Source organism: Ctenocephalides felis, unplaced genomic scaffold, assembly GCF_003426905.1.
Source record: "Ctenocephalides felis isolate EL2017-DRISC unplaced genomic scaffold, ASM342690v1 CF-g0.4_SCAFFOLD_03571, whole genome shotgun sequence".
NCBI lineage: Eukaryota > Metazoa > Arthropoda > Insecta > Siphonaptera > Pulicidae > Ctenocephalides > Ctenocephalides felis.
Window position 1 is genome coordinate 13,606,784 of NW_020539725.1, and position 19,622 is coordinate 13,626,405.

A 19,622-nucleotide genomic window follows, 5' to 3' on the forward strand; every position below is an offset into this window, starting at 1 on the left:
GCGGTAAATTTTAGATCAATATTTATTAATATTAATCTTATTTTTAAATTTGTATCAAATCGTTGCATAATTTCATCATGCATAAAAGAAACGCGTACAGTATGAAGAAAAACTTGAATTCATCAATAAAGTAAAAGTGGAGCCACCAAAGCCTCAATAAGTAGAGAATATGGAATTCCTGAAGGCACCATAAGAGGTTGGATGAATGATGAAATTAAACTGACTTCGTTTGTCAATGAATTAGATGACAATTCAACACTTAAACGTAAAAAGGTTCGACTAGGAAATCATGTAATTTTAGATAAATATTTATATAAATGGTTCATTGAAAAGAAAAAGAATGGCGAACATGTAACTGGACCTATGTTGATGTCGCAGGCAGAACAAATTCATAATACTTTGAATTTAGAAGGTAAATTTAAAGCTTCACATGGTTGGCTTTGGCGTTTTCGAAGAAGACATGGTATTTCACAAAACTCAACTCATGAAGACGAAATCAATAAAGAAGATACTAAAAATGAATCAAATTTTCATGACTTGTTGTCAATTTATATCAAAGAAGAAGGACAAAACGAGATATATATAAAAGAAGAAGGACATACTGAAATTTATGATGACAATGAAACAGAATTTTATCCTGCGGAAGATGATGTAGAAAGAAATGAAGAAAGCAATATCATAAATGAAGTTGAAATACCTACTACGAAAGACGCTTTGAACGCTTTAGAAATTGTTTATAAATGGACAGAATTACAAAAAGATATTGATAGAACGAAACTACAAAATCTTGAATGTCTGAAACAAGATATGTTGCATAGTTTAGCAGAATCCAAACAAACAAGAATTACTGACTTTTTTAAGTGATCCATAAATTATATACTTATATATATATATATATATATATATATATATATATATAAATATAAATATGTTATTTATTTTAAATTTCTGAACTAAGAGATGTTTCAATTTTAGGTTTTATGTTAAGCATGTATAATAGAAAATAGCAGAAAAGAAATATTTTCATAATAAAATATATAATAAAAACTAAAAAAATTAAATTAATTCAAGAAATGGTGTGAATTGGATGTAGAATGTGTGTGAATCCAAAATTATATATTTGCGAGCCTTGCTGAAAATCTTTTATCATGCTATTTATACTTATTTATTAGTTTCTAAAAAGTTGAAAATATTTGAAAAGTAATTTTTCTTTTGAAACTAATTTAATAAAAGTGCAAATGACATAAAATAATATGAATATAAATAATTGCTATAATAATAATTAGACCAAAAAATTTTCAAAATAGACCATAAAATATATTACAAGGTCCACGATTTTCAGTCAGGCTCAGAATTATTGCTTGTGAATTATTTATCCTGATTTACTGAGTGTAACAATTTGATGTGTTTTTCAGTTTTAATAATTCCTTCTATTAATGATCTCATGATAGGCAGTTTTTTTATATTTAAACAAATTTGTTAGTTAATGACTGTATCAATATACCAATCAATCAATCAATATATATTTATCGATTCATTGATGTAAGGTAAAAACAGTTAATGCATCAAAATAAAATGAAAATTTATTTCAGTTTATATGTTTCGTGACCAGATGTGTCTCCTTGTTTAGGAAACTAGGTGAAAAAACTAAGAATGAAAACAAACTAATATGATTAAGTACTTAAAAAAACTGTAATCCTAATTGTAGGAACAACAAATAAGCACATTGAAACGACCGTTGTAAAACTATAATAATATTTAAAATCATTTAAAATTTTTAGAATTTTCTACAAATAATTTTAAGTAGTTTAATAGATTTACAATGGTTGTTTTAATGTACTTATTTGCTGTTCCTACAAGTTTTTTTTTAAATAATTAATTGCATTAGTTTGTTTTTACTCTTAATTTTTTCTCCTGGTTTGCTGGATGATGGGACAAATCTGATATCGAAACTAATATAAATTTTTATTTTATTGGGTTTACTCACATTTATTTATTGATAAATTAAAGCTTTTCATAAATGCATACTGTATTTTATAACTATGAAATTCTTTAAATGTAGGTCGCAGATTTTATATTTTATTATTAAAAGTTGTAATATATTAATTCAAATATGAGTTCCTGAAATTATTATTGCATAATATGTGTATATTAATAAAATTATTACCTTATATTTTGACCAGCTGATTTTGTTACTTCTTGCTTTTTCAAATGGTCACAACTTTTACATTGATCACAAATATTCATGCTTGGCTTTTCCTTTAGCGCTGATATAGCTTCTTGTTTTAAGGACTGATAATACAAAATAAAATGAATCATCGAATAATTATATTATACAAATGACACTATAAAAATTCTCTTACACTAAGAATCTCCTCACGTCTTGAAAGTTGGTTGTGAATATGTCCTAATTCATCAGCTAATTCCTGTAAATGATTTTGTTTGCGTTTTAAATTAGCTTCGATTTGCTGTTTTTGTGTTACTAACCGAACTTCAGCTTCATTTAATTTTCTAAGCACCTATAAATATGATATTAGTTATGTTTATTTTAGTATTTAAGATAAAGTTATACTTGAACCTACATATTCTTCTCTGGTTTTCACTTCTTGAAATAGTGTTTTTTGGTGTTTGTATAATTTACTTTTATACTTTGCTTTTTCCTCAGATTTTATTCTAGCATGTTCTTTATCAATAAACATAAAGACGGCAGATTGATGCTAAAAGATAATTTTTAAATAGTTAATTAAGTTAAAATAAATTATAAGAGCTTCAGCACAATTTCAGTTATATAAAAGGCCTTTAAATAAATCTGAATATGAACAGATCTTTGAAAGCAAAGCATAAAACTTAAAACTGCACCTGTTTCAAATGATAATCCTCGAATAACAAGTTTAGGTCTGCTATAGAGTTAATAGTTCTTTTTCCTTCTAAAAATTCATCAGTATTTGTGCCTTGAGTCAATTTTTCAACATTTTTTTCAGATAATTTATCAACTGCCGTAGAAATATTTTCCAAAATGCTTCCTATGAGTGATTCTTTTCTGTCAGTAGCATTTGTATATGATAGCATTATATTATTAACAAGTTCACTATGTCCAGAAATACCTGAAATTTGGAAATGAAATTTAACTAAGACGGGTTAAGTGATAAACAGTATGTACATTCTTCATTTGTTATTACTTATAAGCATTAAATGATCTTCATAATTAAGACTATTTAAATAGAGTTATCTGACAAATAACATTATATAAAAGCTTAAATTATTCAGCTGCAGACTAAAAAATGAATACTACCGATATTATATAAAATAGATTTTCAAATATTGTAGTAAATTATTTACCAACTGCTTCCAATATACGTGTTATTTCATTTGAATCGAGCTTTGGAGAGTTCTCATTAATGTCATTTGCATTCTGAATTTGTTGGCAAAATTTATTTACATGTGTAATAGTTGGAACTTCGGTACTAAAGACTGACAAAGAATAAAACAATTTTTGCGATAACAGATATTCAGCAACTAGCAATGCTAATGCTTGGAGTTTAGGCGTTACACATATTTGATCAACTATTGAGGTCTTCTGATCTGGAAACATAAAATAATTGTATTATTGTCATGATCAAAGCTAATTATTGCTTTTTTAAAAAATGACTAGACTATTTATGGAAACTATCTAACTGAGATTGATCAAATTCAAAATTTTTTTAAGCTTTTTTAAAATACTGCAATTAGATATAGTAGCAGAAGCATGAAACGATTAATTTGAATTGCAATATGTGTTTGTGTTTCAAAGATGGTCATATATTAATTTAGTCAGTATCAAAGATAATTGCCATATAAACTAAAGTATAAATTAACTATATAACATCCTATATTATTATAGTCATATGTAAGTATTTGAACTATTCAGAATTAAACTAAAATCGATCTTGGATCGTAAAGATTAGGCATGGTGGGAGAAAATAATAAAAGTTTTGTAATCACGAATAAGAATATTTTAAGAGTTAAATAAAAAAAATAAAATATAAACACAATAATAATAATATAAAAAGAACAAAAAAATATGTCAGATTTGCAAATTTTATTTTTAATATGGTTCTGTCAGGAAAAGAACAATATTTGTGAAAGCATATTTAAATGATTGTTATTGTCTTTACCTAATATCGTATCTTTCAGTAAAAATATCATTTTTTTCCTCAGATAAGCTCTCAGTTCATTTAATAATCCTTTTTCTTCCACCCAAGTCACCAATTGCCTTTGCAGTTCACCCATTGAAAGACTATCAATTTCATTTAACGTTGCGTGATGATCCATTTCTTATTTTTTATATTTTTCTTGTTTATAAATTATTCCATATTTGATTGAAGGGAAGCAGTTAATTTTTGGAAGTAACCAAATTCGTTTGTAGTAATAAAATTATTTAAGTTTGTGGTTTCTTGTCATACCGTTGAATTTTGAAACGTCAAATAAATGTAAACAAAACAGAATAGCTTGTTCCATCTGACATGTGTTCCATTCCTTTTATGTGTTCGTAACCATGGTAATGAAAAAAAAAATAAGTTGCCATATTTTAGCATAATGAACTTGGTTATCCCGCTCAAAATATATTTGATTAAAATTTAATTACAAATTAATTAAATACTAATCACTTCTAATTAGTTAGGTAATCTCTTCTAATTATAAACTTCAGCATCAGATCATTTTATATGTAGTAATAAAATCTTTAATCAATATTAATTAGTTTGAGAAAATGCGTGCAAACGAATGCTTCAACAAAATCAGTCTTTATCATATTTTCACGTGTTCAGGTTTATTTTATTATTGCACTTAACGAACATATGCGAAATTAAACGAACGCAAAAGTGAAACACTCCTGATGTTAGTGTAGCAAACTTCACAGCGCATTTTCAAAAGTGTCAAAAATTACTGTGATCAGACACTCTTTCAAAGATTTCAATTTTGACAATTCGAAAATTAGATTTTAAAAACCAGTATCATAGGAAAAATGAGTAAACAAGCTTCAAATAAAATAAAATCTTGTGCTGGAAAGGAGAGTTTTGAACGTATGAATTACTTGCACCAGGTAAATGTTTTAATTCCCCATGACATTAATTGCAATATTCACAAAATCACTAAATAACTAAATAATATTCCTTATAGATTAGTCAAAGAGTTTTAAATTTTAGTCCAGTTGCATCAGCTTATTATGGAAATTTAATGATGAACATTGCTAAAAGAGGTGTTCTTAGAATGTAAGTAATATTTCATTAGAAATTAATATCAATTTCAACCGTATTGCACACTTATAGAACTTAACCCTACAAATCTATTTTGCATACAATAATAATTAACGAATAATTGCATATTGTCTATAAAAAAAATTTACAATTAATATTCTAAATCATTCAATATAATTCAAGTAAAGTCAGTAAAAATAAAAAAGTAATACTCATTACTTTACTATTTGTATGCTTTACTGAAATAACTATCAAACTCGATGTATTATTTAATCCACTTTTGCAATTTGTACTACTGATACCAATTTTCATTTTTCAATTTACATTATATTTCAGAGATCCTCATGTAAAGAGAACTCTTTGCCGCCGATGCCGATTACCTTTAATAATAGGACAAACTTGTAAAGTTTCTGTAAGCAAAAAAGACAAAATGATGTATCACAGGTGCACAAAATGCTTTTACCTTCGAAAATATCCAATTAATAAAGATCATAAATTGCACACAGATAACAAAGAATACATTGTGGAAGTTTTAGATTACGGTCAAACAAATGAATCTGTTCAAAATGTAAATAATTAATTTAAGTAGTTAGTGAGATTTATTGTTTTATACTTTTTAAGTTATGAATAAAAGAATTTTATGCAAAATCATTAATATAATAAAATGTTTTTATTTCAAAACACGCACACATTTAATAGGTATTTAAATCACTGATTCATATCAAAGTTTTCTTAAATATATTATGTATTGAAAACTTGTGAGGATCTGAAGCAAATATATAGTAGCTATATTTCTCAGCAAAAGTTAATTAAAAATATATTTTGTGATCAGATATAAAATATGTTTATATTTAAGCCTAAATTTGTGTTCGGAAACGTGGTCTTGGTAGTTCGCCAAAAACTGCATCACCATGAACACTTTTTGCAATTGCTTTAATACTAGCTGCAATATCCATTCCACTATCAGTTGTCTGAAAAAAAGGTATACACTCTTTAAACAAATGCTATGTTACTGTTGGGAAAAAATTGAAAAAAAAAAGATAAAAAGGTAATGCTAATTCACACATTCTGGCAATTATAAATAAAAAGGATAGCTGGCCATTTTCTCAATTTCTTTTTTTGTAATATTCATATTTAAGAAAATAATCATTAAAGTAATTGTTACCATGGAATCACTATCACTGTCCATTAGACCACCTTTATGCATAGATATATAAGTAGGTACACTTATGGGAAGACTTCTAGCAATGACACCTTCATTTGGATCTGATTTTGATGCCTGTCTAGCACTATTCATATGTAATCCACCATCGGATTCATTAGAAGAATCTGAAATCAACATCATAAATCATTTAATAGATACATAAACCTTAAACCTTTCAGCGGCATGCAGTAACAATCTGATCTCCATAATATATTAATTCCAATAGATCTCTAGCTGGCAATATTACCTATGCATTTGTGAATTAAATGTTCAACTACAAACAAAATATATATGGCATAAATAAAAAATACATAAAGCTGAAGGCAATATAATGATTATATAATTTTAATTAATATCCAGTCCAAATACCTGAATCATTTCCTGCAGCATCTTCTTGATCATGTTCATCATCCATTCCTTCTAAGTCGAATAATCCTTCACAATCTACATTAGACTTGGTGGATTTAAATGGCCTGCTTGAAGAATGTGGCTATGAACAGAAACGATGTTAAAAGTAGAAGAATTATGTCATTGAAATTTGTTTTAGCAATGTAAAAAAAGTTAGTTTTTTTTTATTAATTATATATTCATGTTGAACCACTTCTGCATAAGTGCTCTTGGAATGCAGTTTTCTTTATGCATTTGGTCATTTTTACATTTATAACATTTACAAAATGAAAACATGAGAATTGACTGTTTGTTTCTATGAATTCGTAAATAAATCATATACAGTAAAATGACAAAACATTGAAAACTTTTTATTAAATTTTATTGAAAAAATCATTTTATTGAATGCCCTAAAAATATAAATTTTCTCTTTTTTTAATCTCGAATAATAGTCCACCATAATACTGTTTGACTTGCAGTAAATAAATTTATACAAAAAAACCTATAAAATGGACTATAATACAAAATATTTAAATACATGAAATAGACTCACAGATCTAGTTTCTCCTGATGTTCTGCTCTGGATATCCAAATCAGATGATAACATTTCAGAAGATCTAACTGGTGAAATTCCAATGCTACTATTAGTGCTACTAGAATTTGTTGCTAACGGTGGTGAGATTGCTGCAGTAAGTTCTATTTTTGGTTTATCTTTACCAATTTGTTGACTAGACATGTTGACTATGGCCATTGTTGACTGATTTGTGGGCAGCATTATTGTCCTAGAAATAATAAAATATGATACATTTTTCTCTAGCTTTCCTTTAATATTTACCAGAAAATCATTAAGTGTTGAAGAATCTTAAGTGAAGAAGAATAGCTTTCAACTACTATAATAGGCAAACAAATTTTAAAAGAATGCTATTACTTATTCTATTATTATAACATTTTCTCAAAAAGAAATATGAAAAAATATTGAAAAAAATATTATATTTACCCTGCTAAAGCATTATAGTCATTGTGGGCTTTCTCACGGAACTCTTCTAGCTGCAAGTATTGTTCTTCTTGATAGTTCCGAATTCTTTGTTCAGTTGCCTGCATTTCCTGCTGCATTGTTCTTGTAAGCTGCTGTTGTAGATTTGATAAAGCCGTTTGTAACGGGTCAGAAGATTGTGAAACTATAATTAAATCAATTAATAGAAATTAATAGGTTTAGTCACAAAAGAATTATCAAATCATAGTCAAGTCTTCTCTTATTTGTGATAGAGGAGGTGATACCAAACTTTATATAGTTTGGAATTAAAATGCTAAATGCTCACAAAAGAATAATCATTTACAAATTTGTTTACAAATTCTAACCAAACTAAAACTTCATTTCATATAAAAGTATTTTTTTGTATTATAGTGTCTTATATTTACCTGTTGATTTAATAGTAGGAACATGTATTTCATCACTAACATTAGAATGATTAATCACAACTTTAAAAATAGGTGAGAATTTTTCACTTTTTCGAAGTGAATTTATTTCAGCTGTGTCGCTCTGTAACAAATTTTTAATTATTAAATGAAACAACAAACTAATATATAAATCATAATACCAATAATCCTAAATTGACGACAATGGTTCTATTTGAATCTTTTTGAATAGCATGAGTGTGCATATTGCAATTCAAACACTTATGTAAAATCCATCCCTGAGAATTTTCTGATTGTAACAGGCACGGTTGTTGTTTTGCTATTGATAATGGTTTAATAATTCCAAGTTTCTGCAAAGGAAAAATCAATAGTAATTAATAATGAAATCATTTATATTGATAAGGCATGTTTATGGTATGTTTCCATGTTTAAAATAACTAATAATAAATACAATATTGCAGATATGTATAAGATAAACAAGATTGTAATTTGCATACCATAACATATTCACAAATATATACATCTATACATCTAGTTGACAAAACAAGATATAGAAGATATCATGATTAAAATATTTGAATAAATGTATTATATATTAATCATTTTAATGTGATATATTTGATAATGAAACTACTGTCATAGGTTTCATTTAACAAGCTCATGTTATGTATACAACATCAAAATTGTTCATTGTTCAACCAAACTCAATCAAAACAAATTGTTTACTTTTTCAGACTCCAATTGTTTAAGATTAAAAACTTAAATAAGCTTTGAAAATATGTACAACGTTGCTTTCAAAATGATGTTTTGATTATGCATTATATACTGTAGAAAATTGTATTGGTTGCAAAGTATGATTGTATATTTTTTATTTGCATAGCTGACATAGTTTATTTTAAGCCTGGCTTACAAATATGCTAAATATTTGCTTCTGAAATATCAAATGCAAATAAAACTTTTAACTGTTTTGCAAGTGCATACATATTTAAATATATATTGAATATATATATATAGAACACGAGTTAGAATCCACCGATATGGACTTTAGAATCAGATTTTATTTTGTATCAAAAAATTTATAACATATTATAAAATTAAAATTTTATCAGCTATATTTATAGCTATCAAAATACAATTTGAAAATTTATAAAATCCAAATACTTCTAAAAGTTATTAATAGATTTAATAGTTAAAAAGAATTATTGAAGTATATTTTTATATATTTCAAATATATTAATCTACCAAATATCTATAATTATTTGACTAATTAATGCGTTCATTGTTTTTGTCACCTTGGTGTAGCTAGTAAATGTTTATCATTGTGCAATACATACACAAATATTTTGTATATCAATAATAGAACATGTTTGTGTATATATAAAATGAAAATATATACTATAATGATAATCTAAATTCCTTCGTTTGTGATATTTATAAATGCACATGTACAATAATTTTAGAAGTTATTTATTATTTACCCAACCTCTTGAAAAATGGGCTCTGAAATATCTTCTGGAGATAACCCCAAATCTGCTTTTCCAATATTCTGAATACCATCATCGTCTACCTCTATAGCGACGTTGAGGCATTTACAAAAAAGTTGCATTATCTTTTAATGAAAGTTTCATAGATTTATATAAGTTTAACAATTTATAAATAACTTTGTTCAATATAATATATTACATTACCAAACCATTTGACAGACAAGTACAACAGAAACATTCGTATATACGCGATATTGATATTTTGGAATAAACATATGATTGCGAGAGAATATATCGATATCGGGCTGATGCTTGCGATAACGTGGGAAATTTGAAATTTGAAATCTTGTTTGGATAGATTTATTAGAAATAGGGTGGTGAACTTATATTTATTGCATTCATTCTATCAAACGTAATGCGATTTTTTTAAAAAAAATTATTTAATAGTAGAAAACATGCTTATAGTTTTTATTTTTTATGAACTTTTTATTAAACAAGATGAAAAATATTCTTTATAACAGTAGGAGTCTGCATGGTGATTGTAAAGTACGAAATCATTACGCTTAATAGGTTCAAGATTTATTTCGAGATAAATCAAATATCAACTTATATTTTAACCAAATTAATAAAAATATTTAAATTTATATATATATAGTTATAACTATTTCAGGTTTACCAATTTTGTGCTTTTTGTGGATTTTTGGATTTTTTATTTCTCATGGTAGTAGCCCCCATGCAAAGTAAAATTTATAAAAATATTTATATTTATTTATTTACCTATCAAATTTTCTTTGTGAATTACTTGTTAGATAAGATTAGCGTAAAAATCTTTTATTTACAAATATCTACTTTATAATAATTTTATATTTATTTATATGTATGCATAGATATAATAAATATAAAATTATTCTATGCTGCATAATCATGCTCTATGAATAGTATAAATTTTTGTTTATTTTATGTGTGCATATATTATAGTCAATGCAAGCCGTTGATTGTATTGTTTTTAAGCCTGATTTAGCATTCAATAATTTTGCCAATGCTATTTTCTAGCTTAAGCGGCATTCTTTTAGCCTCAACTTCTCAATCATAAAATTGTGTCAGATTTTCTTTACTTTTATGAAATCATTGCTAAAGCCCCCTAAGGTATTTTCTTTCTCTTCTGTTTCTTTTAATTTTATCTTTTCTATTAAAGATTTTATAGCAGAACTAATATTAAGCTTTAATTTATTTCCTAACAGTCTTATTTGAAATAGGTCCTCAAAATTGTGGATGCGAGGCAGCAATTATACTCTATAGATAGTATAAGTTTTTGTTTGACCAATAAATACTTGCCTCGTATGCATAGAATAAAACTCATATTCTTAGTTCAGCAAATTACAAAAGTGTATACTATTGTATTTGTCTCCAGCTAAGTAGTATTCGAGATATATATATTTAGCACTAGAAGTCATGACTTTTAGTCTAAGCTGATGAAGTTTAGTCATGTAATTAATAAAAATACATATATTATATTTATATAATTAATTGGTGGTACCTGACTAGCTATAATATGTTCTGAATGAGAATATTTACTCATGGAAAGAATAATTTACTTGAAAGAATATTTTTCTCATGGATTGCCTTTTTATTTTCTGTTGCCAGAACAAGAAGTTTGCTGCATCACAAACTTTAAACATTTGCTTTATATTCTTTATTATTACTTGATGCAAGCCTAAATTATCTAAACTACTCTTCTTTCAACTATGGTCCAAACATCTGATAAAAAACTATTTCAAAAGATACAATGATATGTTAGTAGAACCGAATAACAATTATTATTTAAAAATTAACTAATATATATATATATATATATATATATATATATATATATATCAATCATAGAGCAAACTAAGAAGATTTCAAATTAAAATACAAAATTCAAAGAAAAGATAGTATTATTGTAACATATCACACTATGACTACCGAAAGGTTTGAAATTTAACTACATATTGTCATGATAATAGTTAAATTATTGAATTAGACATCCTTATATTCCGTGCAAGAACATTATCTAAATTCATTCAAATCGAATTCCATTAACATGTTCAAGAAACACATTTAATATTTCCCATTCATCAATTATAAAAGATACTAATCGTGATTCTCAATAAATTACTTTATTAGCAAGGAATGTCTCCCAAACATTTTTACAATAAAATATTTTAAAATATTCATAACGAATACAACTTAATAAATAAAGAAAAAACAAAAATTAAGAATATTTAAATTATGTACAATGAATTATTTTTTAACTTGATGATAAGTGATATTAAGAAAGGAATGAAAATAATATTAACAATATTAATAATTTGTACAAACTATTCTTATAACAATAACAGCATCAACTTTTTAAGGACAAAAACTGCTCCTTTTTTGTGAAGTATTCTTTGAATCTAATTGCAGCATACCTGTAAAATAAGAAACATATATTAAGATGATTTATTTTAAAATTACTGGATTTTAAATCAGTTATCATATAAATTAATAGAATGATCCCAAGCGTTTTAAATTATCTGAATATATTTGTCACAATTTTTTTTAGATTGAAAAATTTGGAACATGATTTTTTTTTAGCTATATAAAATATGTTCTATTGTTAACATTGGAAGTGATACTGCAGTAACAATAATTGTTCAATACTTGATTACTTGTTTTTAATAAATTTTAATGATTCACTTGATTTAGATAGTTATAATGATATTAGATAAAACTCATTTGATAAAGAAACTTTTAAGAGAAAAACTAAGTTTAACACCTTTTCCCCAGTGCATCTAATATAAAACTGCTGAATAACACATCGACAAAATAATTTTGTAAATTCCACATTGAAAAATATTAAACTCGATTGATTATGATTATTAACTCACCCAATAAAATCAAAGTCTATACTGGAGTGTTTGGCTTGTATCAGAGCCCAAATGCCCCAAAAGAAATGCGTTGCTAAACAAAACTTGTTAACTTGGCCATACAATTTTAACACTTCAGTTTCACTAACAAATTCCGTATTGAAATAACTTTGCAAGTATTCTTTCAGCCAAGATAATTGGAATTGTTTTGAAGGATATCGGGAATAGTCTACAACTTCGCCTAGACCTGCAAGGAAAAAGATAATGTAATTTAGCTATTTGTGTACAATTTATTATATTAATATAATCGTGAAATATAACCAATAAATGTAAACAAAAACTATTAACAACTTCCTGAAATTTTATTTTTATTTCACAAAAGCAAAGGTAAAAAAATTGTAAGGAAAACTGAAGTCATCATCAAATGATTTAAAAGCAAAGTTTGCCAAAAAAATTATGGAGAGTGTATATTTAATTTGAATTTCTAGTAAAAGTGACAAACAGATAACTATGGTAAATAAATATACATATTACTCTTAATTTTGTGCAAATTATTTTTATTTTTTGAGATATCGTTAACCATCCGGGATTAAGCTACACAGACTTCCGTTTAACGCTATAAGGTAAAAAAAATTATTATATTTATAAATATTAAGTTAAATAAATTAATTAAAAGTTGAAAAAGGATAACTAAAAAACTAAAGAACTAAAAAACTAAAGACTATAGTCTAATTAAAGAACTAAAAGATAACGATAAAAGATAACGTGGCAACGAAGCAAATAGCATTTGCGAAAAAAATAAATCCTGGCTAAAATTTTGAATTACAAAAATAGGGAAAATTTAGTTTACCTGCAAATTCAGCAAAATGATTTCCAATATCAAATGCTTGATAATTATATCCAGCGTATTCATAATCAATAAATGTGACTTTTTCTTTTTTCTCATCATAGATAATGTTGGCCAGCAACAGGTCGTTATGGGCAAAAACTACTGGACTGCCCAAACCTTTCAATGTCGTGTAAAGCCTGGTGAATTCTGGCCGAAGTTCCGTAAGAGGAAGGATCGTTTCGGTAAATCTATTGAGAAAATACATTTTGTTATTGACAAAATATACGGCTGAATATTTTTAACAAGTCTGAATAAGATTTGTCGCACGTAGCCCCTGTGGCCTAATGGATAAGGCATCGGCCTCCTAAGCCGGGGATTGTGGGTTCGAATCCCACCAGGGGTACTGTTCCTTTTTTACACAGTTTTATATTTAAATGCCTTTATACAACCTAGCTATGCTATCAAGGTGAACAGCAGGCAGCCCCTATGGCCTAATGGATAAAGCATCGGCCTCCTAAGCCTGAGATTGTGGGTTCGAGTCCCACCAGGGGTACTGTTCCTTTTTTACACGGTTCTATATTTAAATGCCTTTGATACAACCTAGCTTCGCAATCAAGAATGACAGCAGGCAGCCCCTGTGGCCTAATGGATAAGGCATCGGCCTCCTAAGCCGGGGATTGTGGGTTCGAGTCCCACCAGGGGTACTGTTCCTTTTTTACACAGTTCTATATTTAAATGCCTTTGATACAATCTAGCTATGCTATCAAGGTGAACAGCATGCAGCCCCTGTGGCCTAATGGATAAGGCATCGGCCTCCTAAGCCGGGGAGTGTGGGTTCGAGTCCCACCAGGGGTACTGTTCCTTTTTTACACGGTTCTATATTTAAATGCCTTTGATACAACCTAGCTTCGCAATCAAGAATGACAGCAGGCAGCCCCTGTGGCCTAATGGATAAGGCATCGGCCTCCTAAGCCGGGGATTGTGGGTTCGAGTCCCACCAGGGGTACTGTTCCTTTTTTACACAGTTCTATATTTAAATGCCTTTGATACAATCTAGCTATCCCATCAAGGTGAACACTGTGGCCTAATGGATAAGGCATCGGCCTCCTAAGCTGGGGATTGTGGGTTCGAGTCCCACCAGGGGTACTGTTCCTTTTTTACACAGTTTTATATTTAAATGCCTTTGATACAACCTAGCTATGCTATCAAGGTGAACAGCAGGCAGCCCCTATGGCCTAATGGATAAAGCATCGGCCGCCTAGGCCTGGGATTGTGGGTTCGAGTCCCACCAGGGGTACTGTTCCTTTTTTACACGGTTCTATATTTAAATGCCTTTGATAAAACCTAGCTTCGCGATCAAGAATGACAGCAGGCAGCCCCTGTGGCCTAATGGATAAGGCATCGGCCTCCTAAGCCGGGGATTGTGGGTTCGAGTCCCACCAGGGGTACTGTTCCTTTTTTACACAGTTCTATATTTAAATGCCTTTGATACAATCTAGCTATGCTATCAAGGTGAACACTGTGGCCTAATGGATAAGGCATCGGCCTCCTAAGCCGGGGATTGTGGGTTCGAGTCCCACCAGCGGTACTGTTCCTTTTTTACACGGTTCTATATTTAAATGCCTTTGATAAAACCTAGCTTCGCGATCAAGAATGACAGCAGGCAGCCCCTGTGGCCTAATGGATAAGGCATCGGCCTCCTAAGCCGGGGATTGTGGGTTCGAGTCCCACCAGGGGTACTGTTCCTTTTTACACAGTTCTATATTTAAATGCCTTTGATACAACCTAGATATGCTATCAAGGTGAACAGCATGCAGCCCCTGTGGCCTAATGGATAAGGCATCGGCCTCCTAAGCCGGGGATTGTGGGTTCGAGTCCCACCAGGGGTACTGTTCCTTTTTTACACGGTTCTATATTTAAATGCCTTTGATAAAACCTAGCTTCGCAATCAAAATGACAGCAGGCAGCCCCTGTGGCCTAATGGATAAGGCATCGGCCTCCTAAGCCGGGGATTGTGGGTTCGAGTCCCACCAGGGGTACTGTTCCTTTTTTACACAGTTCTATATTTAAATGCCTTTGATACAATCTAGCTATGCTATCAAGGTGAACAGCATGCAGCCCCTGTGGCCTAATGGATAAGGCATCGGCCTCCTAAGCCGGGGATTGTGGGTTCGAGTCCCACCAGGGGTACTGTTCCTTTTTTACACGGTTCTATATTTAAATGCCTTTGATAAAACCTAGCTTCGCGATCAAGAATGACAGCAGGCAGCCCCTGTGGCCTAATGGATAAAGCATCGGCCTCCTAAGCCTGAGATTGTGGGTTCGAGTCCCACCAGGGGTACTGTTCCTTTTTTACACGGTTCTATATTTAAATGCCTTTGATACAACCTAGCTTCGCAATCAAGAATGACAGCAGGCAGCCCCTGTGGCCTAATGGATAAGGCATCGGCCTCCTAAGCCGGGGATTGTGGGTTCGAGTCCCACCAGGGGTACTGTTCCTTTTTTACACAGTTCTATATTTAAATGCCTTTGATACAACCTAGCTATGCTATCAAGGTGAACAGCATGCAGCCCTGTGGCCTAATGGATAAGGCATCGGCCTCCTAAGCCGGGGATTGTGGGTTCGAGTCCCACCAGGGGTACTGTTCCTTTTTTACACGGTTCTATATTTAAATGCCTTTGATAAAACCTAGCTTCGCGATCAGAATGACAGCAGGCAGCCCCTGTGGCCTAATGGATAAGGCATCGGCCTCCTAAGCCGGGGATTGTGGGTTCGAGTCCCACCAGGGGTACTGTTCCTTTTTTACACGGTTCTATATTTAAATGCCTTTGATATAACCTAGCTCTGCTATCAAGGTGAACACCATGCAGCCCCTGTGGCCTAATGGATAAGGCATCGGCCTCCTAAGCCGGGGATTGTGGGTTCGAGTCCCACCAGGGGTACTGTTCCTTTTTTACACGTTCTATATTTAAATGCCTTTGATAAAACCTAGCTTCGCGATCAAGAATGACAGCAGGCAGCCCCTGTGGCCTAATGGATAAGGCATCGGCCTCCTAAGCCGGGGATTGTGGGTTCGAGTCCCACCAGGGGTACTGTTCCTTTTTTACACGGTTCTATATTTAAATGCCTTTGATATAACCTAGCTCTGCTATCAAGGTGAACACCATGCAGCCCCTGTGGCCTAATGGATAAGGCATCGGCCTCCTAAGCCGAGGATTGTGGGTTCGAGTCCCACCAGGGGTACTGTTCCTTTTTTACACGGTTCTATATTTAAATGCCTTTGATACAACCTAGCTTCGCAATCAAGAATGACAGCAGGCAGCCCCTGTGGCCTAATGGATAAGGCATCGGCCTCCTAAGCCGGGGATTGTGGGTTCGAGTCCCACCAGGGGTACTGTTCCTTTTTTATACGGTTCTATATTTAAATGCCTTTGATATAACCTAGCTCTGCTATCAAGGTGAACACCATGCAGCCCCTGTGGCCTAATGGATAAGGCATCGGCCTCCTAAGCCGAGGATTGTGGGTTCGAGTCCCACCAGGGGTACTGTTCCTTTTTTACACGTTTATATATTTAAATGCCTTTGATACAACCTAGCTTCGCAATCAAGAATGACAGCAGGCAGCCCCTGTGGCCTAATGGATAAGGCATCGGCCTCCTAAGCCGGGGATTGTGGGTTCGAGTCCCACCAGGGGTACTGTTCCTTTTTTACACGGTTCTATATTTAAATGCCTTTGATATAACCTAGCTATGCTATCAAGGTGAACACCAGGCAGCCCCTGTGGCCTAATGGATAAGGCATCGGCCTCCTAAGCCGAGGATTGTGGGTTCGAGTCCCACCAGGGGTACTGTTCCTTTTTTACACGGTTCTATATTTAAATGCCTTTGATACAACCTAGCTTCGCATCAAGAATGACAGCAGGCAGCCCCTGTGGCCTAATGGATAAGGCATCGGCCTCCTAAGCCGGGGATTGTGGGTTCGAGTCCCACCAGGGGTACTGTTCCTTTTTTACACGGTTCTATATTTAAATGCCTTTGATACAACCTAGCTTCGCAATCAAGAATGACAGCAGGCAGCCCCTGTGGCCTAATGGATAAGGCATCGGCCTCCTAAGCCGGGGATTGTGGGTTCGAGTCCCACCAGGGGTACTGTTCCTTTTTTACACAGTTCTATATTTAAATGCCTTTGATACAATCTAGCTATCCCATCAAGGTGACCACTGTGGCCTAATGGATAAGGCATCGGCCTCCTAAGCTGGGGATTGTGGGTTCGAGTCCCACCAGGGGTACTGTTCCTTTTTTACACAGTTTTATATTTAAATGCCTTTGATACAACCTAGCTATGCTATCAAGGTGAACAGCAGGCAGCCCCTATGGCCTAATGGATAAAGCATCGGCCGCCTAGGCCTGGGATTGTGGGTTCGAGTCCCACCAGGGGTACTGTTCCTTTTTTACACGGTTCTATATTTAAATGCCTTTGATAAACCTAGCTTCGCGATCAAGAATGACAGCAGGCAGCCCCTGTGGCCTAATGGATAAGGCATCGGCCTCCTAAGCGGGGATTGTGGGTTCGAGTCCCACCAGGGGTACTGTTCCTTTTTTACACAGTTCTATATTTAAATGCCTTTGATACAATCTAGCTATGCTATCAAGGTGAACACTGTGGCCTAATGGATAAGGCATCGGCCTCCTAAGCCGGGGATTGTGGGTTCGAGTCCCACCAGCGGTACTGTTCCTTTTTTACACGGTTCTATATTTAAATGCCTTTGATAAAACCTAGCTTCGCAATCAAGAATGACAGCAGGCAGCTCCTGTGGCCTAATGGATAAGGCATCGGCCTCCTAAGCCGGGGATTGTGGGTTCGAGTCCCACCAGGGGTACTGTTCCTTTTTTACACAGTTCTATATTTAAATGCCTTTGATACAACCTAGATATGCTATCAAGGTGAACAGCATGCAGCCCCTGTGGCCTAATGGATAAGGCATCGGCCTCCTAAGCCGGGGATTGTGGGTTCGAGTCCCACCAGGGGTACTGTTCCTTTTTTACACGGTTCTATATTTAAATGCCTTTGATAAAACCTAGCTTCGCAATCAAGAATGACAGCAGGCAGCCCCTGTGGCCTAATGGATAAGGCATCGGCCTCCTAAGCCGGGGATTGTGGGTTCGAGTCCCACCAGGGGTACTGTTCCTTTTTTACACAGTTCTATATTTAAATGCCTTTGATACAATCTAGCTATGCTATCAAGGTGAACAGCATGCAGCCCCTGTGGCCTAATGGATAAGGCATCGGCCTCCTAAGCCGGGGATTGTGGGTTCGAGTCCCACCAGGGGTACTGTTCCTTTTTTACACGGTTCTATATTTAAATGCCTTTGATAAAACCTAGCTTCGCGATCAAGAATGACAGCAGGCAGCCCCTGTGGCCTAATGGATAAGGCATCGGCCTCCTAAGCCGGGGATTGTGGGTTCGAGTCCCACCAGGGGTACTGTTCCTTTTTTACACGGTTCTATATTCAAATGCCTTTGATACAACCTAGCTATGCTATCAAGGTGAACAGCATGCAGCCCCTGTGGCCTAATGGATAAGGCATCGGCCTCCTAAGCCGGGGATTGTGGGTTCGAGTCCCACCAGGGGTACAGATAATTTTTTGCAGGATCCTATATTTAAATGCCTTTGATACAACTTAGCTTCGCTATCAAGGTACACATCAGGCTTAGATTACCGCAAACGGATTTAGATGTAAAATCCTATGAAAAATTAACAATACCCCTGGTGGGACTCGAACCCACAATCCCCGGCTTAGGAGGCCGATGCCTTATCCATTAGGCCACAGGGGCTACTGCTTATTCGCGTTTTTCTAAGTGTTTCGAAAAAGTGCAAAGATCAATGAAATATTAAGAAAAATACATACGAATGTTCGTAAGCTTGCAGGTGGTAATTTGCAATCAAATATAATTCAACCGTTAAACTAATTTTTAAAAATTGGAAAGTAAGCAAAGTTTACTTTCACTATTACTTATTTACTTATACTACACAGCACACAGCCTATATATTACTTCAATATGACTTCTCAATTATATATGATTTAAAATTATAATGTTGAAAAAGTTTAGCAAACGTCCAGCAAATACCACAAGAGTTTTATCATCAAAAAACGCATCATCAAATACGTTACCAATTT

The 19,622-nt window shown here is 32.3% G+C and overlaps 3 protein-coding genes and 34 non-coding genes across 38 annotated transcripts in view; 34 read left to right on the plus strand and 3 right to left on the minus strand.

The window, feature by feature from the left end:
* Positions 1–4,311, minus strand: part of LOC113385652 — a 24,057-nt gene extending 19,746 nt beyond the window's left edge. The window contains exons 1-6 of the mRNA XM_026623499.1: positions 4,155–4,311; positions 3,340–3,582; positions 2,860–3,104; positions 2,583–2,717; positions 2,364–2,519; positions 2,168–2,292 (exon numbers count right to left, since the gene is read on the minus strand). Coding sequence (XP_026479284.1) covers positions 2,168–2,292; positions 2,364–2,519; positions 2,583–2,717; positions 2,860–3,104; positions 3,340–3,582; positions 4,155–4,311 — 1,061 coding nt within the window. The remainder of the gene's footprint in view (positions 1–2,167; positions 2,293–2,363; positions 2,520–2,582; positions 2,718–2,859; positions 3,105–3,339; positions 3,583–4,154) is intronic.
* Positions 4,312–4,948: 637 nt separating this feature from the next.
* LOC113385654 (ribonuclease P protein subunit rpr2) lies at positions 4,949–5,814 on the plus strand. The gene is made up of 3 exons (XM_026623500.1): positions 4,949–5,080; positions 5,158–5,249; positions 5,571–5,814. The coding sequence occupies exons 1-3, from the start codon at positions 5,003–5,005 to the stop codon at positions 5,812–5,814; spliced, it is 414 nt and encodes a 137-aa protein (XP_026479285.1). The 5' UTR covers positions 4,949–5,002.
* Positions 5,815–5,977: 163 nt separating this feature from the next.
* LOC113384902 overlaps positions 5,978–19,622 on the minus strand; it is a 17,892-nt gene continuing 4,247 nt past the window's right edge. The window contains exons 1-8 of one of the 2 annotated variants that reach the window (XM_026622674.1): positions 9,725–9,946; positions 8,424–8,591; positions 8,245–8,365; positions 7,823–8,003; positions 7,379–7,607; positions 6,808–6,928; positions 6,400–6,563; positions 5,978–6,205 (exon numbers count right to left, since the gene is read on the minus strand). In XM_026622674.1, coding sequence (XP_026478459.1) covers positions 6,092–6,205; positions 6,400–6,563; positions 6,808–6,928; positions 7,379–7,607; positions 7,823–8,003; positions 8,245–8,365; positions 8,424–8,591; positions 9,725–9,847 — 1,221 coding nt within the window. In that variant the 5' untranslated portion in view covers positions 9,848–9,946 and the 3' untranslated portion in view covers positions 5,978–6,091. Of the gene's footprint in view, positions 6,206–6,399; positions 6,564–6,807; positions 6,929–7,378; positions 7,608–7,822; positions 8,004–8,244; positions 8,366–8,423; positions 8,592–9,724; positions 9,947–19,622 lie in introns of those variants that run through there. The other variant, XM_026622675.1, reaches the window with a different exon arrangement.
* Trnar-ccu lies at positions 13,773–13,845 on the plus strand. Its single transcript has one exon. It is a non-coding gene; the product is annotated as a tRNA-Arg (tRNA).
* On the plus strand, positions 13,923–13,995 carry Trnar-ccu. The gene has a single exon. It is a non-coding gene; the product is annotated as a tRNA-Arg (tRNA).
* On the plus strand, positions 14,074–14,146 carry Trnar-ccu. Its single transcript has one exon. It is a non-coding gene; the product is annotated as a tRNA-Arg (tRNA).
* Trnar-ccu lies at positions 14,225–14,297 on the plus strand. Its single transcript has one exon. It is a non-coding gene; the product is annotated as a tRNA-Arg (tRNA).
* On the plus strand, positions 14,376–14,448 carry Trnar-ccu. The gene has a single exon. It is a non-coding gene; the product is annotated as a tRNA-Arg (tRNA).
* On the plus strand, positions 14,818–14,890 carry Trnar-ccu. The gene has a single exon. It is a non-coding gene; the product is annotated as a tRNA-Arg (tRNA).
* On the plus strand, positions 14,958–15,030 carry Trnar-ccu. The gene has a single exon. It is a non-coding gene; the product is annotated as a tRNA-Arg (tRNA).
* On the plus strand, positions 15,109–15,181 carry Trnar-ccu. Its single transcript has one exon. It is a non-coding gene; the product is annotated as a tRNA-Arg (tRNA).
* On the plus strand, positions 15,259–15,331 carry Trnar-ccu. Its single transcript has one exon. It is a non-coding gene; the product is annotated as a tRNA-Arg (tRNA).
* On the plus strand, positions 15,409–15,481 carry Trnar-ccu. Its single transcript has one exon. It is a non-coding gene; the product is annotated as a tRNA-Arg (tRNA).
* Trnar-ccu lies at positions 15,560–15,632 on the plus strand. The gene has a single exon. It is a non-coding gene; the product is annotated as a tRNA-Arg (tRNA).
* Trnar-ccu lies at positions 15,711–15,783 on the plus strand. The gene has a single exon. It is a non-coding gene; the product is annotated as a tRNA-Arg (tRNA).
* On the plus strand, positions 15,862–15,934 carry Trnar-ccu. Its single transcript has one exon. It is a non-coding gene; the product is annotated as a tRNA-Arg (tRNA).
* Trnar-ccu lies at positions 16,012–16,084 on the plus strand. Its single transcript has one exon. It is a non-coding gene; the product is annotated as a tRNA-Arg (tRNA).
* On the plus strand, positions 16,162–16,234 carry Trnar-ccu. Its single transcript has one exon. It is a non-coding gene; the product is annotated as a tRNA-Arg (tRNA).
* Trnar-ccu lies at positions 16,313–16,385 on the plus strand. Its single transcript has one exon. It is a non-coding gene; the product is annotated as a tRNA-Arg (tRNA).
* Positions 16,463–16,535, plus strand: Trnar-ccu. The gene has a single exon. It is a non-coding gene; the product is annotated as a tRNA-Arg (tRNA).
* Positions 16,614–16,686, plus strand: Trnar-ccu. The gene has a single exon. It is a non-coding gene; the product is annotated as a tRNA-Arg (tRNA).
* Trnar-ccu lies at positions 16,765–16,837 on the plus strand. Its single transcript has one exon. It is a non-coding gene; the product is annotated as a tRNA-Arg (tRNA).
* Positions 16,916–16,988, plus strand: Trnar-ccu. Its single transcript has one exon. It is a non-coding gene; the product is annotated as a tRNA-Arg (tRNA).
* On the plus strand, positions 17,067–17,139 carry Trnar-ccu. The gene has a single exon. It is a non-coding gene; the product is annotated as a tRNA-Arg (tRNA).
* Positions 17,218–17,290, plus strand: Trnar-ccu. Its single transcript has one exon. It is a non-coding gene; the product is annotated as a tRNA-Arg (tRNA).
* Trnar-ccu lies at positions 17,368–17,440 on the plus strand. The gene has a single exon. It is a non-coding gene; the product is annotated as a tRNA-Arg (tRNA).
* Trnar-ccu lies at positions 17,519–17,591 on the plus strand. The gene has a single exon. It is a non-coding gene; the product is annotated as a tRNA-Arg (tRNA).
* Positions 17,659–17,731, plus strand: Trnar-ccu. The gene has a single exon. It is a non-coding gene; the product is annotated as a tRNA-Arg (tRNA).
* Positions 17,960–18,031, plus strand: Trnar-ccu. The gene has a single exon. It is a non-coding gene; the product is annotated as a tRNA-Arg (tRNA).
* Positions 18,099–18,171, plus strand: Trnar-ccu. The gene has a single exon. It is a non-coding gene; the product is annotated as a tRNA-Arg (tRNA).
* Positions 18,250–18,322, plus strand: Trnar-ccu. Its single transcript has one exon. It is a non-coding gene; the product is annotated as a tRNA-Arg (tRNA).
* On the plus strand, positions 18,401–18,473 carry Trnar-ccu. Its single transcript has one exon. It is a non-coding gene; the product is annotated as a tRNA-Arg (tRNA).
* Positions 18,552–18,624, plus strand: Trnar-ccu. Its single transcript has one exon. It is a non-coding gene; the product is annotated as a tRNA-Arg (tRNA).
* On the plus strand, positions 18,703–18,775 carry Trnar-ccu. Its single transcript has one exon. It is a non-coding gene; the product is annotated as a tRNA-Arg (tRNA).
* Positions 18,854–18,926, plus strand: Trnar-ccu. The gene has a single exon. It is a non-coding gene; the product is annotated as a tRNA-Arg (tRNA).
* On the plus strand, positions 19,005–19,077 carry Trnar-ccu. Its single transcript has one exon. It is a non-coding gene; the product is annotated as a tRNA-Arg (tRNA).
* Trnar-ccu lies at positions 19,206–19,278 on the minus strand. Its single transcript has one exon. It is a non-coding gene; the product is annotated as a tRNA-Arg (tRNA).

What these genes read in the sequence shown, in the direction of transcription:
- LOC113385654 (XM_026623500.1), top strand. Translation starts at nt 5,003, where the DNA reads ATGAGTAAACAAGCTTCAAATAAAATAAAATCTTGTGCTGGAAAGGAG. An exon ending in GTATGAATTACTTGCACCAG is followed by an intron (nt 5,081 to 5,157) that starts GTAAATGTTTTA and finishes TATTCCTTATAG; the next exon opens with ATTAGTCAAAGAGTTTTAAA. An exon ending in AAAAGAGGTGTTCTTAGAAT is followed by an intron (nt 5,250 to 5,570) that starts GTAAGTAATATT and finishes ATTATATTTCAG; the next exon opens with AGATCCTCATGTAAAGAGAA.